Source organism: Rhinopithecus roxellana, chromosome 8, assembly GCF_007565055.1.
Source record: "Rhinopithecus roxellana isolate Shanxi Qingling chromosome 8, ASM756505v1, whole genome shotgun sequence".
Classification (NCBI taxonomy): domain Eukaryota; kingdom Metazoa; phylum Chordata; class Mammalia; order Primates; family Cercopithecidae; genus Rhinopithecus; species Rhinopithecus roxellana.
The window spans coordinates 76577581-76591136 of record NC_044556.1 but is presented as its reverse complement, the minus strand read 5'-3'; the positions used below and the strand labels follow the sequence as shown (position 1 = coordinate 76591136).

Genomic DNA, 13556 nt, shown 5'->3' with positions numbered 1-13556 from the left:
CAGAGGTTGGAAAAGACCTTAGAAATGTTTTAGCTGAAGCTTTTCATTTTATAGAAGGGAAAACAGAGGGCCAAAGAGGTTAACCAGGTTGTCCAGAGTTATCTCTTTGGTAATGCAGGAGCCAGGAATAGAAAGAGAATGTTATGATTGCAAATTTAGGGCTCCTTCCACCCCTTTCCCCACTATCAGATGTAAAAATTCATGCCTACTCATGACAGAGGCCACACATAGGTTATATTCCATAATGAATACCTTAATAGAAAAAATGGGCAGAGAACACCTTAATAGGAAAATGGCAGATTATAAAAGAAAAATGAAAATGACTGATAAACATTTTTAAAAATGCTCAGGCTCACTAGAATCAAAGGACTGCAAATTACAGGAGGATACCACATCAAATTGTCAAGGCAATAAAATGTGAAATAAACATTCATATATGCTATTGGTGTTATTTTAAATTGGTACCGTTTTTCTCAAAGGCATTTTAGTGATATAAATGGTAGTCTTTGACCCAGCAATGTTATTTCTAGGAGAAAATAATGAAAGGTGTGTGCATTAGATCATATACAAAGTAATGTGATATGGCATTTTTTATCACAAAAATTTAGAAGCGAAGTACATGTCCAAGAATGGGAGCTGCATCAATATAATGTATTATAATGCTATAGAATAATAATACACGTGGAAATGTTTACAACATATGTTTAAGTGAATAAGTTACAAAACAGGATTTATAATGCAATCCCAATTTTGTAAAAATAGAGAAGATTAGAAAAATACATAACAACCCTTAGAGTGATGATTTCTTAGTGGTAGGCATTTAAGAGTTACTTTTGTTTTCTTTTTTGAGGTTTTCTAGTTTCCTTATTATAATAAACATATATTACTTTTGTAATCAGAAAAAAAGTATTTTTTAAGTAGAGATACATTGAAAAAAAAAGCAAGATTTTAAATGATTGTGTATCTGACATGAAAGACCTTCCTTTTTTTGCCTGGGAGCTAGCAGCCATGGTGGGAGGGATGGGAGACAGTATTACAACTTCTGTTAGGATGGCATTTTGATATCCAAATTTCTAGTAGGGAAGATCTAGAAGGAGCTGGCAAAAGATAAAACAAGGGGTTTCCCTCTCAATGACCCATGCTGCCAATCAGTTTTAGCCCTCTTAGGTTTGGCATATAACACTTAGTACAGAAGTTGTGACAATTTCCTTCCTGCTTCCTCATTCTTTCTTTCCTTTTTTTTTTTTTTTTTTTTTTTGAGACAGAGTCTCACTCTTATCGCCCAGGCTGGAGTGCAATGGCACAATCTCGGCTCCTTGCAACCTCCGCCTCCTGGGTTCAAGTGATTCCCCTGCCTCAGCCTCCTGAGTAGCTGGGATTACAAGCATGTGCCATCACGCCTGGCTAATTTTTGTATTTTTAGTAGAAACGGGTTTCACTATGTTGGCCAGGCTGGTCTCAAATTCCCGACCTCAGGTGATCCACCCACCTCGGCCTCTCAAAGTGCTGTGATTACAGGTGTGAACCACCGTGCCCAGCCCTATTCTTTATTTCTACTGCTCTATGTAGTTAGATGTCAGCCCCAGGTGGCAGCAGCAAAGAACCCAGGAGCCATCACTGCTCAAGATTAATGAGTTGGAGACCCTTTAACATAGATTTTCAGCATCTAGTAACAGCTAATCTCGCAGGCAGTCAATATTGAGATACCGCTGCCTTGTGAGTTTCGGGTAGAAATAAAGCAAGTAAGAAATATAGTTCCATCCTGCTTGGAGTTTTCTATTTAATTAGGGACTTTGAAGCCCCTGGATGTTTATATACTTTTTCCTATTTCATCCCATTACACATCTTATTTTCCTTTGAAATCTTCTGGAATGCTTGACTGCAAGTATCTGAGAAACCGTGTTCCACCTAACAACAGTTGCTAGGTAGGATGTGGCTTTCAGTCCTGCTCTTCGGGGACCAATAGAAAAATCAAAGGCTACCACCCTTTTTCCCTCCATGCAATTGCCTTTGCTGGGCTATAGAAAGGGCACATTTCATTTTATTAAAACTCTTTGAGTAATCTGACCATAATTGGGTCTGATTGGAGTGGTTATCTGATTTGCTGGGTTAAATAATGGGACTTAATTGAGTCTGGGTTATTTGTAGAGCCAGTGCGGCTTTTGCCTTCGTTGCTCCCTCCTCTCTCTTCTGTTTCCCAATTAACCTTCATTCCTCTTTCCTTGCAGAGTAAAGAAGTCGGCCAGCAGCTTCAAGATGATTTGATGAAGGTCTTGAACGAGCTCTACTCGGTAAATAAGATGGGTTGCTTGACTCTTTAATAAGCAGAGGGAAGCAGCATTTGGCAGCTTGCAGCCATACTACGTCAGCAACAGAACTGAACTGAGGTTGAGGACAAGTGCATGGTCCCCACTGGGGGTGACCCCACCCATCTCTTTTTTCACACTCGTCGTTTCAAAACAGAATGAGTCAAAAAATACTTCCTCAAAATAAGTGTTCTCCTCAGCTGTGCAAGCTCACCCTGGCTTTATTTGGTGCATAATTGCTAGAGACAAGCCAGAGTCTAGGTCATTGGCACAATGGACCCCATTAGCAGCAAACAGAACCTAACGGCAAGGAACGTAGCCTGCATTGCACTATTAATATGTGCCTGTTGGAAAGGCTTTATTGTTCTAGGTTTTGCATCAGATCGTGGATTGATCTACGGTTTTGAGACTAGAACAAATGCTCTAGAGGGCAGCACAGAGTCCTAAATTCCCCCAACAAGAGGGACCAGTTCGGGCAGAGAGAGCTTTGCACTGGCTTCCTGGAGTTTTATAAAGCCAAACCTCAGTGACGAGGCAGGCTGCGGGCTTAGAGAAGAGAACACAATCTGTTCTGAGATGACTGGCGCTTCAGGCACATGATGCCTGTGGCTGGTGCGTGTTAATTCATGCGCAGAGAGGTGGTGGTGGTGGTGGTGGTGGTGGTGGTGGTTCCCCAGCCATGTTTTTCTAATTATAATGAAAACAAACATACACTCACACACATACACACCAAGGAAATTCCTGTTGTTATACAGGGAATACTTAAGTTGTACAGCTAATGCCTTTCAGGGGCCCCTTCTCCAGCTTGGATGTGCCAGCCTACTGTGTCATTCTCCAGCATTTCTCCATCCTGTTTGAAGGTGATACTGATTTCTAATGTTTACTTGCTTATTTGCTGCATTTTTCTTTTCTTTTCGTTTCTTCCTTTCCTTTCTTTTTTTTTTTTTTTTTAAATTCACAGAACAGGCAGTGGTGACATGCATGACAGGCATTTGGGATCATATGTTGCTAATCCAGAAACCTAGGTGTGACCATTTTGTCATAGCAACTGTTAAGCAAGTCAATAGGGTAGAGTAGTCATCTGACTTATCTCCAGTGGTGTTCAGTTTGTTTTGAATTTCTACTCTGTGACTCTTCTGCTCTGAGGCCAAGCGTAGATAGATGGTACCTTTGGTTCAGCTCCCAAATTTTCATTTCTCTCAAATGAAGTTAAGAGTTTTTAAAAATAGAAACACATCGATGTGAACCATTTTCAGACTGGATGGGTTTCCTGAACCTTGTCTTTTTAATGCTTTACTTCTGCTCTTTTAGAGCATTTTCTAAGCACCAAGAAGAGCTATCATTCCTTTCTCCTGGCAGAGAATTCCCTAAGATAGAAAATGACACATGTAGTCATTATATAAATTCTTTTATTTTCCTGAAAGCATCTTGACCCTCTACTATTTGCAGCTGTTTCTGGGAAGGAGTAGTTTGGATAACCAACAAACCTTGCCACTTCTTTAGTGGGACTCAAGGCAGCAGAAGAAGACTAATGTCTAAGGATCTGTTAGCTTTTACCCAGGGTCCTATATCTCTTCATATGCTGTGCTTTAAGAAAAAAATAAGTGAGGCCGGGCGCGGTGGCTCAAGCCTGTAATCCCAGCACTTTGGGAGGCCGAGACGGGCGGATCATGAGGTCAGGAGATCGAGACCATCCTGGCTAACACGGTGAAACCCCGTCTCTACTAAAAAATACAAAAAACTAGCCGGGCGAGGTGGCGGGCGCCTGTAGTCCCAGCTACTCGGGAGGCTGAGGCAGGAGAATGGCGTGAACCCGGGAGGCAGAGCTTGCAGTGAGCTGAGATCTGGCCACTGCACTCCAGCCTGGGCAACAGAGTGAGACTCCGTCTCAAAAAAAAAAAAAAAGTGAAAGGGCGTAAGCTGTGTTCGAGTGATGAAGAAAACCTTGAAACTTATTTCTCTGGTCTGCAGAGGGCCGAGCTGCTACCTCTGACTGCAGACTTAAGACAGCCCAATATTGGCCAACTACTTTACTGGCCATTGTGAGGCCACAGTCAACGTAGAACATAACATCTTCCCATTGATGTTCAAACTGTCATAAGGTGTCTGGAGGTGAGCTGGAGTACACTTTCATAATCTGTCAAAGGCCAAAATTAAAATGTGATGTTTTCCTCTAGTAGGCAATGGAAAAGAGGGAAAAAAGAGTAGAGGCACTAGAAAGTTTCAGAGAAGTCAAAACATTCTGGTCCAAATGGAGTTTTAAGCAGAGGGAGTTTTACCCCAAGGGGACATTTGGCAATGTCTGCAGACATTTTTGATTGTTACAACTGGAGGAGTAGAAGGTGCTACTGGCATCTAATGATCTAGAGGCCAGGGATGCAGCTAAAATCCTACAGCGCACAGGGCAGCCCCCACAAAAAAGAATTATCTGACCCACAATGTCAATATACCAAGATTGAGAAATGCTGGTCTAGTGACTAGAGTCTCCTGAATTAAGCAAGCTAGATTCTACCCTGTCTTGACTACTAGCTGTATGAACTTGAGGGAAACCCCAAACCTCTATGACCTTGGTGTCTGCATATTCTCCATGCACTGGTATTTCTATATCCTAGGGGGTGGAGTAGTTGAGTGAGTTATACTTCCTGAAATATTAGACTATAGCTAAGGATCAAATAGGTTTCCAGATTCTCTAGGCCATTAGAAAGTTCAGTGAGCCGGGCTCGTGCCTCTAATCCCAGCACTTTAGGAGGCTGAGGCAGGTGGATCACGAGGTCAAGAGATCGAGACCATCCTGGCTAACATGGTGAAACCCTGTCTCTACTAAAAATACAAAAAAAAATTAGCTGGGCGTGGTGGCGGGCGCCTGTAGTCCCAGCTACTGGGGAGGCTGAGGCAGGAGAATGGCGTGAACCCAGGAGGTGGAGCTTGCAGTGAGCCAAGATTGCGCCATTGCACTCCAGCCTGGGCGACAGAGCAAGACTCTGTCTCAAAAACAAGAGAGAGAGAGAGAGAGAGAGAGAGAGAGAGAGAGAAGGAAGGAAGGAAAAAAAAAAAAAAAAGGAAGTTCAGAGACTAGCCAGGTGCAGTGGCTCACACCTGTAGTCCCAGCACTTTGGGAGGCCAAGGCAGGCAGATTACCTGAGGTCAGGAGTTTAAGACCAGCTTGGCCAACATGGCGAAACCCAGTGTCTACTAAAAATACAAAAATTAGCTGGGCCTGGTGGCGGGCGTCTGTAATCCCAGCTACTTGGGAGGCTGAGGCAGGAGAATCACTTGAACCCGGGAGGCAGAGGTTGCAGTGAACCGAGATCTCACCACTGTACTCCAGCCTGGGCAACAGGGTGAGACTCTATTTCAAAAAAGAAAAAAGAGGCCTGGCACGGTGGCTCACGCCTGTAATCCCAGCACTTTGGGAGGCTGAGGTGGGTGGATCACGAGGTCAGGAGATCGAGACCATCCTGGCTAACACAGTGAAATCCCATCTCTACTAAAAATATAAAAAAAGTTAGCCGGGCCTGGTGGTGGGCCCCTATAGTCCCAGCTACTCGGGAGGCTGAGGCAGGAGAATGGCATGAACCCGGGAGGCGGAGTTTGCAGTGAGCCAAGATTGCACCACTGCCCTCCAGCCTGGGGGACAGAGTGAGACTCTGTCTCAAAAAAAAAAAAAAAAAAAAGAAAGAAAGAAAAAAGAAAGTTCAGAGAATAGATTTTTTTCTTCTGGAGATTAAGATAAGTTTAGGACTGGTCTGAATAAGGCACCATGGGATTATGGTGACTAACTGTCCCTCTTTACCTAGTACTGAAGAGTTTCCTGGGACATAAAATTGTCAGTGCTGAAACTGGAAAAGTTCTAGGTTTAAAAAGGTTAATTGATCACCTTGCATGGGAGAGTGGTTTTATCAGGTGGGAGGCTGGGACTGTTACATGCTAGCTTTGGGAAGCTGCTTGCTGTGTGCACACTCTTGAGGGGTCAAGAAGAGAACAAGGGAGAATTTCTTGTCAGGAAGGCAGGGAAGGGCCTCTCGTTTCAATGACATTGTAGGTAATAGAAGTTATTTGGGATCCTTGGAAAAAGGAAACCAAGCATATAAGAAACTCATCCAGTTTTTTCAGTGCTCTTCTTCACATCTGCCCCTAATACTCGTTAATACCCTTTTTTAGGGGACTAGTTATCCAAGGGTTGGTAATTTTAGTACCTTTGAACCTTGATGATCCACGGAGCAGGACCCAGGTGTTCCCAAATAAAGATGCGTTTGGGCAGGGGGCCCAGAATACCACTGGAAGTGGCCAGCTGCCCCTCTGCACCTTCCTCTTTTCTGCTTGAAGTGCCTTTGATTTCCCTGACTTGGCATTCTGTGCCAGGGCCTGCTTCCCACAGCTGCTATTCAGAGAGCAATCCTAGCAAGCATTCTTCTCCACGTGTTTTTCCCCTGATAATGAGCTGGCTACTATATAAACCATGGCATAAATGGTTTTCATTTTCTGACTGATGCACCGGGAATGCCTTTGAAGTCAGAACACACTGCTTCCCAAAGAACTCTGGGATTCTTTGCCTCAGTTGTACTCAGAGATCGTGTCTGGAAAAACCCAGCAAACCCCCACAGGAAGGAGCATACACGGAGGCACTGAAGCCAGTGTGGATTGGCTGAGTATGAAGAGTTAAGGAAGCTCTAGAATTGAGAAAGAAGAGGCTTTAGGACACTCTGGGGCTGTTGTTATCCCAGAGGCCTTATGCTTCTATACTCCCCCTAAATATATATCCCCTTGGTTTGGAGCAGCAGCTGTGTGCTGGCAGAGCTACCTCAGACTGGTATTTAGCACCTGTTCCCTTGAAACATGGCACTTAATAGTCCCTCAACTCTGCTTGCCTATTTGACCCTGGCACTAGGCACTAGGGAGACAAGAACAAATAAGATGTTTCTAACCTCAAGGCGTTTAGTTTTAATTGGGAGAGACAGAAAAGTAAAGCATCAAGTGGAAAATGAAGTGACAAGAACTCATTTACATGTCTTCACAGAGGACAGGGATGAAGTCAGGCTCCTTGAAGAGATACTTGAGTTGAATCTTAATTGCCAAGAACTCTTTTCTTGTTCTCTACATGTTCCCTTTTTTGTTGCATCAAACTTTTGTTTCATGATGCAGTATCACTTTATTTCTCATTTATCTCTCCAGGGCTATTATGGATATATTGTTTTCAAACTTTTCTTCTTGTTGTATAATATTTCTTCTGAATTGCTAGTTTTGGTTTTGGTCTTTCGTATTAGACATTTCCTTTAAATGCCTGGTCATCCTTAGCTGCCTGTTCACACTTTAAAGTGAGGCACTAAAAGATTCTATGTCAGCTGTGGCCTTCACAGTAGGTTGTTCTAACTGGGCTGTGTCCTTATGGAAGCCTCAACTTTAGTATTTCTAGGTCTCTTATCTTGGATGGTCAGATTGCCAAGAGATCACACTTTTGATGTCCTACTCATGTCTGGGGGCTGAGTTGTGAAGAGGCCTGGACCATCTCAAAATTTAACGTAGACTTCAGCTAATCCTCCTGTTGAAGTTCATTATCCCCCTATCCTCCGCTGAACCTTGTATCTTCTAGTCCATGGACCCTCTCTAACAGAATAAACCTCTCATCTAGTATTCTGCTACAGTGGGAGAGGGGATCTTGGGATCTCACCGTTCTCAGATTTTCAATAGCTTATTTTGTGTTTAGCTCTCCCTTCATCCCACTGCTACTTATTTCTCTTCGGGCTTCTGTGATATCAATCTGGCTGCTTCCTGGTTTACTCTAGTTTTGGTTTAGGCCTCACGTAGATCAGTTACTGCTTGCCTGCCTGCTTTTCAGCTTCTGCTTCCATTCTTTTTGTTTTTCTCAATTTATACCTAAATGATAATAATTTTAGAACCCCTTTTTCCCTATTATTTTAATGTGGCTGTCAGAGGGAGCAGAGCTAAATACATGACTTCAGTGTTTAGTTTTTCAAAGTAGAATGTTCCTCACAGAACTGAGAATGTAGACTTTTCAATTTTTCCCTATAGTATGAATTTGCCTCACTATCTATATATAGATAGAAGTATGTATATCTATATGTATACCCATCTATATATACATATATGTGTAGCTGTATGTCTAAGACATAGATATATAGATATACATATATTTACATACATATATGTATATAGCTATATATAAGTCCTATCTTGACTTTCTGTAAGTCCTATCTTGACTATAAATATATATTTATAAACATATATTTAATATGTATACATATATCTATATCTATATAAATTTCTGAGTCCTGTCTTGACTTTCCTGTTTTTTCAGTTGTTTTGGCTTCAGCTTCTGGGTACCTCAGTTTTTTCTTGAGCTGAAAGGCACTAATAAAGCTTCTCCAGTATTTACCCAGAAGAGAGATTGTGTCATGCAGTCATTTGGGCAACCACTTTGTAAAACCACCATTGTGTGTATGACATATTTCTCCATTGTGAAAAGAAAACACAAAAGAAGTAGAGCTTACCCTGAAGAATGTATAGTTTCTTAGGCAAAGTAGTGTTTTACTCTCTTTTAACACGAAAGTTCTTTAAGTTTTTTAGGGTAAAGGAACATTGTAAATGGTTGATTTTTATTACTTCATTTGTTGACTTCGTAGCGCTATTCTTTGACCTCTTTTTTATCTCATGTTTATTCATAGCATTTTCTCTTTATCATGCACCTTCATGAAATAGGAAATCACTTTTAAAAAGAAAAAAAGCACTCACTTTTGTAACTGCTCACTAAGCTTTTGAATCCCATGGTCAGATTCAGGTGGAAAAAGGAAAAAAAAAGAAGCCTCCTATCTACACTTCTTCATCTGGGATAACAGATGCCTCTTTTCCACTTCTTAGTTAACCTGGAAAGCTGGGGGTCTGTTTGAATTACTTAGAAAGGCTTTTAAATGCCATTGGTTGTTAAATATTATTTCTTCTGTATAGAAAATATGAAGAGTATTATCCTGGTAAAATTTATGGGAAGTAGTGTTAGGTTCAGAAAAAGGTGAAGCTAATTTAAAACATTCTGCATTCAAAATGAGACATAATTTAGACTCTAATATACTTTGACTTTGTCAGTGTCCCAATATTCTTTATTCCTTTGTTTGCCTCCAGCTGATCGTAGGGGCTAGATTAGTCTACCCACAAAGTCTTTCTAAGCTAGGTTTTCTCAACCTCAGCACCATTGACATTTGGGCCAGATAATTAGTTGTTGTGGGGGCTGTCCTGTGCATGGGATGTTCAGCAGCATCCCTGACCTCTAGTAGATGCCAGTAGCAATCCCCAAGTTGTGACAATCAAAAATATTTCCAGACACTGCCACATTTTCCCTGGAGGCCAAAATAGCCCCAAGTTGAGACACTGTTCTAACTCAAATTCATAAATGGAACCAATTTCTCTTCTCAAGAATATCTTGACCATACTTAACCTTTCCTCCCAACCAGTTCAGGTCCAGTCCTATCCAGAGGAGAGTCAGTGTTGCTTAGTGGCTAAGAATGTGGTCTTTGGAGTCTGACAGACCTGAGTTTGAATCCTGATTCCGACATTTTCTCTTTGTATGACCTTGGGTGTGATAGTTAATCTCTTTGAGCCTTATTTCCTTATCTTTAGAAATAGAAATAATAACATTGTCTTTCACAGAGTTATTGTAAGGATTAAATGAGGTAATGTACATAAAGCCCATGGCACACAATGTTTACTAAGTGGTAGATATTAATAATAATATGGTACCTTTGCACTCCTCTGTTACACACACACATGCACACACACACACACACACACACACACACACACACACACACATCCACCCAACTTCTACTCTCTAATTCTCCCTCTCAAAGAAATCTTATGGCATCACACTTTCAACACTGTTGAACTCCCTGTATGGAAACAGAAAGCTCCCCACAGAGTAGAGCAGGCACTGGGTGGCTGGAAGTAGTACGTTTAGTAGGATTGGAAACAAGCTTGAGTTCGAGGCTTCCTGGCTTCCCTGTTAAGAGAAAGGATTGAACTCCTAAATGGTTGCCTTGATGGAAAATCATCCTTCACCTTTTATACTACTTCCTTCCTGTGGCAATTCCAGTTATACTTCATATGGATTTTGTTCCTTCCCAGACTCTTACCTGAATTGTTATGAAGGCTTACAGTCTTCATAGGGTTGTTGTCTAGATTGTGGAATTGCCCTAAGGATGAAATGAGAAAATGTGTGTGTGTGGTACTTGGTATAAAGCCAGGAATATACTAAGTGTTCAGTAAATGATAACTGGCATTGTAATTGCTGCTGCTGCTCTAGTTGCTGTGAGAGGGTGTTTGATCTGGATAAAGCAGAACAGACAGATCCCCCAGAATGCTAGGCCAGTAGAAAGAGCTTTTGGAAGCTTTTCCTCTTCCCTATTTTATATCTGAAAGGTAACAGAAAGCATAGGCAGTACTCCATAGGCTGCACTGCCCTCTTCAGGGTTCCTGACCAGCCCAAGAAGGCTTTGCCCTTGGGGCCTGAGAGTGGTGGTGGTGTTTCCCATCTACTCGGTATTACGAGGTGACTAAGTGATAGAAATCACCTGGCCAATATTAAAGAGAAATGATGACAAATGATAATGAATTGAAGTAAATAATACATGATGGATAGACATGAAGTTATTTCAATAAGAGGAAATGTTGGCTCAGTTCACATATTGCTTTCCTGTGCTTTGGAGTGGTCTTTAATCTGTGTTTGCTGAACCAAACACTTTGAATTTTTCCCTTAGGGGTGTGAGGATATTACTTCATGGGGGAGAGCTCCAGCTGAGTCTGTTAGTCTGTAAAGCAGAGTATTGACCCCCTTGGCTTGACCTCGGGGGTGGGGGTGGGCGATGTCTTGCAGGTCATGAAGACATATCACATGTACAATGCCGACAGCATCAGTGCTCAGAGCAAACTAAAGGAGGCCGAGAAGCAGGAGGAGAAGCAAATTGGTAAATCAGTAAAGCAGGAGGACCGGCAGACCCCACGCTCCCCTGACTCCACGGCCAACGTTCGCATTGAGGAGAAACATGTCCGGAGGAGCTCAGTGAAGAAGATTGAGAAGATGAAGGAGAAGGTACGTATGCTCCCACAGCTGTAGATGCTGGGAAGCAACATTCGGTAAGGCATGGCTGATAGGAATTTCCAAATAGGCTCTGGGAAGAGCAGACAAGGAAGCTCTGGGTTCTTTTAGTGCCTAGTGACTAAAAATGAGGCCTTGCTCTGTGCCCTGGAGGGAATACTAGGTATTGGGAGAACTGGGCACGTGGGCTCCAAGTTTTTAGCCTCTAGCAGCAAGAAACAGTAGTCACCTTTCCCAATCCATTTTCCAAATAGAGCTCAATATCCTATTGCTTTGGAGGGGTTGGGGGTGACTAGACCCAGGATTTGGTTTCAGGTATCAGGTGTTCAGGGGCAAGAGTAGTGGTACCTTCTTCAGAGTGGCATTGCAAGAATGAGGAATGATACTTGAAGATAGAATCAAAGTGGGGCACGCATCTTAAGTAGGGAGCCTCATTAACCTTTCCTGAATTGATCTACATTGTGCCCTTGAATCTCATTAAACAGAATTAGAACCCAATTTAAGGCAGAATGCGCATAGGGAGTAGCAGCACAATTGTAGTTCTTGAGTACACTGTACTTTTATCTTTTAGAGAACAATCCCCCCTTAAAAAAAAAAAAAAGTAAAAGTGAACTTCTGTTTCCTTTTCAGCGCCAAGCCAAGTACACGGAGAATAAGCTGAAGGCCATCAAAGCCCGGAATGAGTACTTACTGGCTTTGGAAGCGACCAATGCATCTGTCTTCAAGTACTACATCCATGACCTATCTGACCTTATTGATGTAAGTGCTTAAAGCTGAGGGCCTGAGGGCACCTCTTTTCTGGTTTCAGAATCCTCGTCAGACATTTCCTGATACTATTGTTCAGGAATCTGGTGCATTTTGAGAACAATTATGAAGATAGCAGCTATGATCCATCAGGGTGCTTGCCGAGCCCCAAGTGAAATACTTCACACTTATCTCATTCAATCCTAACTGGAATTCTGGGAGGAAGGCATTATTATCTGTATTTTTACAGATTAACAGAGAGTTTAGATGACTTACTCAGAGTCAGTTAACAAATGACAGAGGCAAAATTTGCACCTAGGCCTGATGACTCAACCCAGGCTCATAACCACTACGCTCATCTATCTGCCAGGAAATACTTTCTTCCTTTTTTTTTTTTTTTGAGATAGAGTCTTGCTCTGTCCCCCAGGCTGGAGCGCAGTGGCACAATCTTGGCTCACTGCAACCTCCGCCTCCCAGGTTCAAGCGATTCTCCTACCCCAGCCTCCCCAGTAACTGGGACTACAGGCATGCATCATCATGCCCAGCTAATTTTTGTATTTTTAGTAGAGACAGGGTTTCACCATGTTGGCGAGGCTGATCTCGAACTCCTCACCTCAGGTGACCTGACCTCAGGTAATCCACCTGCCTCAGCTTCCCAAAGTGCTGGGATTACAGCTGTGAGCCACTGCACCCGGCCTAGGAAATACTTTCTTACATCAGCTTCTCTTGCACAGAAGTGAGTGGCAAGAACTTAACTAAAGAGTTACAATGCCATACCTTACATTTGTATAGCATTTAAGGTTTCTCAGTGTTATCTCATTTGATTGTCACATCACCATTATGGGTAAGCATTGCTATCTCCAGTTGCTGGATAGGGAAGCTCAGGGTCCAGAGGACTATGAGACTCACCTGTCCAAGGTTATGCTGCAGATTAGGGTCCTGTCAGGAAGGTATCCAGCTCTCCCTGACATCTGGCAAATTTTTTCAAAGGTGGTTGAGGAAAGCAGTTAATAGGCACATGTGTTTTGCAAGGGGCAAGCACAGGGATAAGCTTTTTGTTTTTTGCTTATGAGTTATTCTTGGCCTTGTTTTTCTTGCTGCTTCCCCTTACAGTTGAGTCTTATAAACCTTCTCACCTACAGACTCCAATCTGGCCCAGGTCCTGAGCCACACCTAAGTGAAGCTATGTAATTACACCTTTTCTCACCTCTCCTTCCAATCATCAAAGTGAGGCATCTGGAGCCAGCCAATTTAGCAACCCAGTCTCTGGGGCTTCAAGTGTATCTCGTCTCTGAGGCCTGCCATTTGTTTCAGGGTCTTGGTGGCAGCAGTTGGGCTTTGCAAAACTTTGGCCAGACCACTCATGCTTTCCTGCCTTGGTTTCTCCACAAGCAAACCTACCA

General features: G+C 42.6%; 1 protein-coding gene across 7 annotated transcripts in view; it reads left to right on the top strand.

Annotated features, from left to right (window-relative positions):
• SRGAP2 (SLIT-ROBO Rho GTPase activating protein 2) overlaps nucleotides 1–13556 on the top strand; it is a 261388-nt gene that overhangs the window by 178784 nt on the left and 69048 nt on the right. For all 7 annotated transcript variants that reach the window (XM_030935181.1, XM_010362493.2, XM_030935183.1 and 4 more), the window contains 3 exons: nucleotides 2229–2291; nucleotides 11188–11403; nucleotides 12040–12168. In XM_030935181.1, the coding sequence (XP_030791041.1) occupies nucleotides 2229–2291; nucleotides 11188–11403; nucleotides 12040–12168 (408 nt within the window). The remainder of the gene's footprint in view (nucleotides 1–2228; nucleotides 2292–11187; nucleotides 11404–12039; nucleotides 12169–13556) is intronic.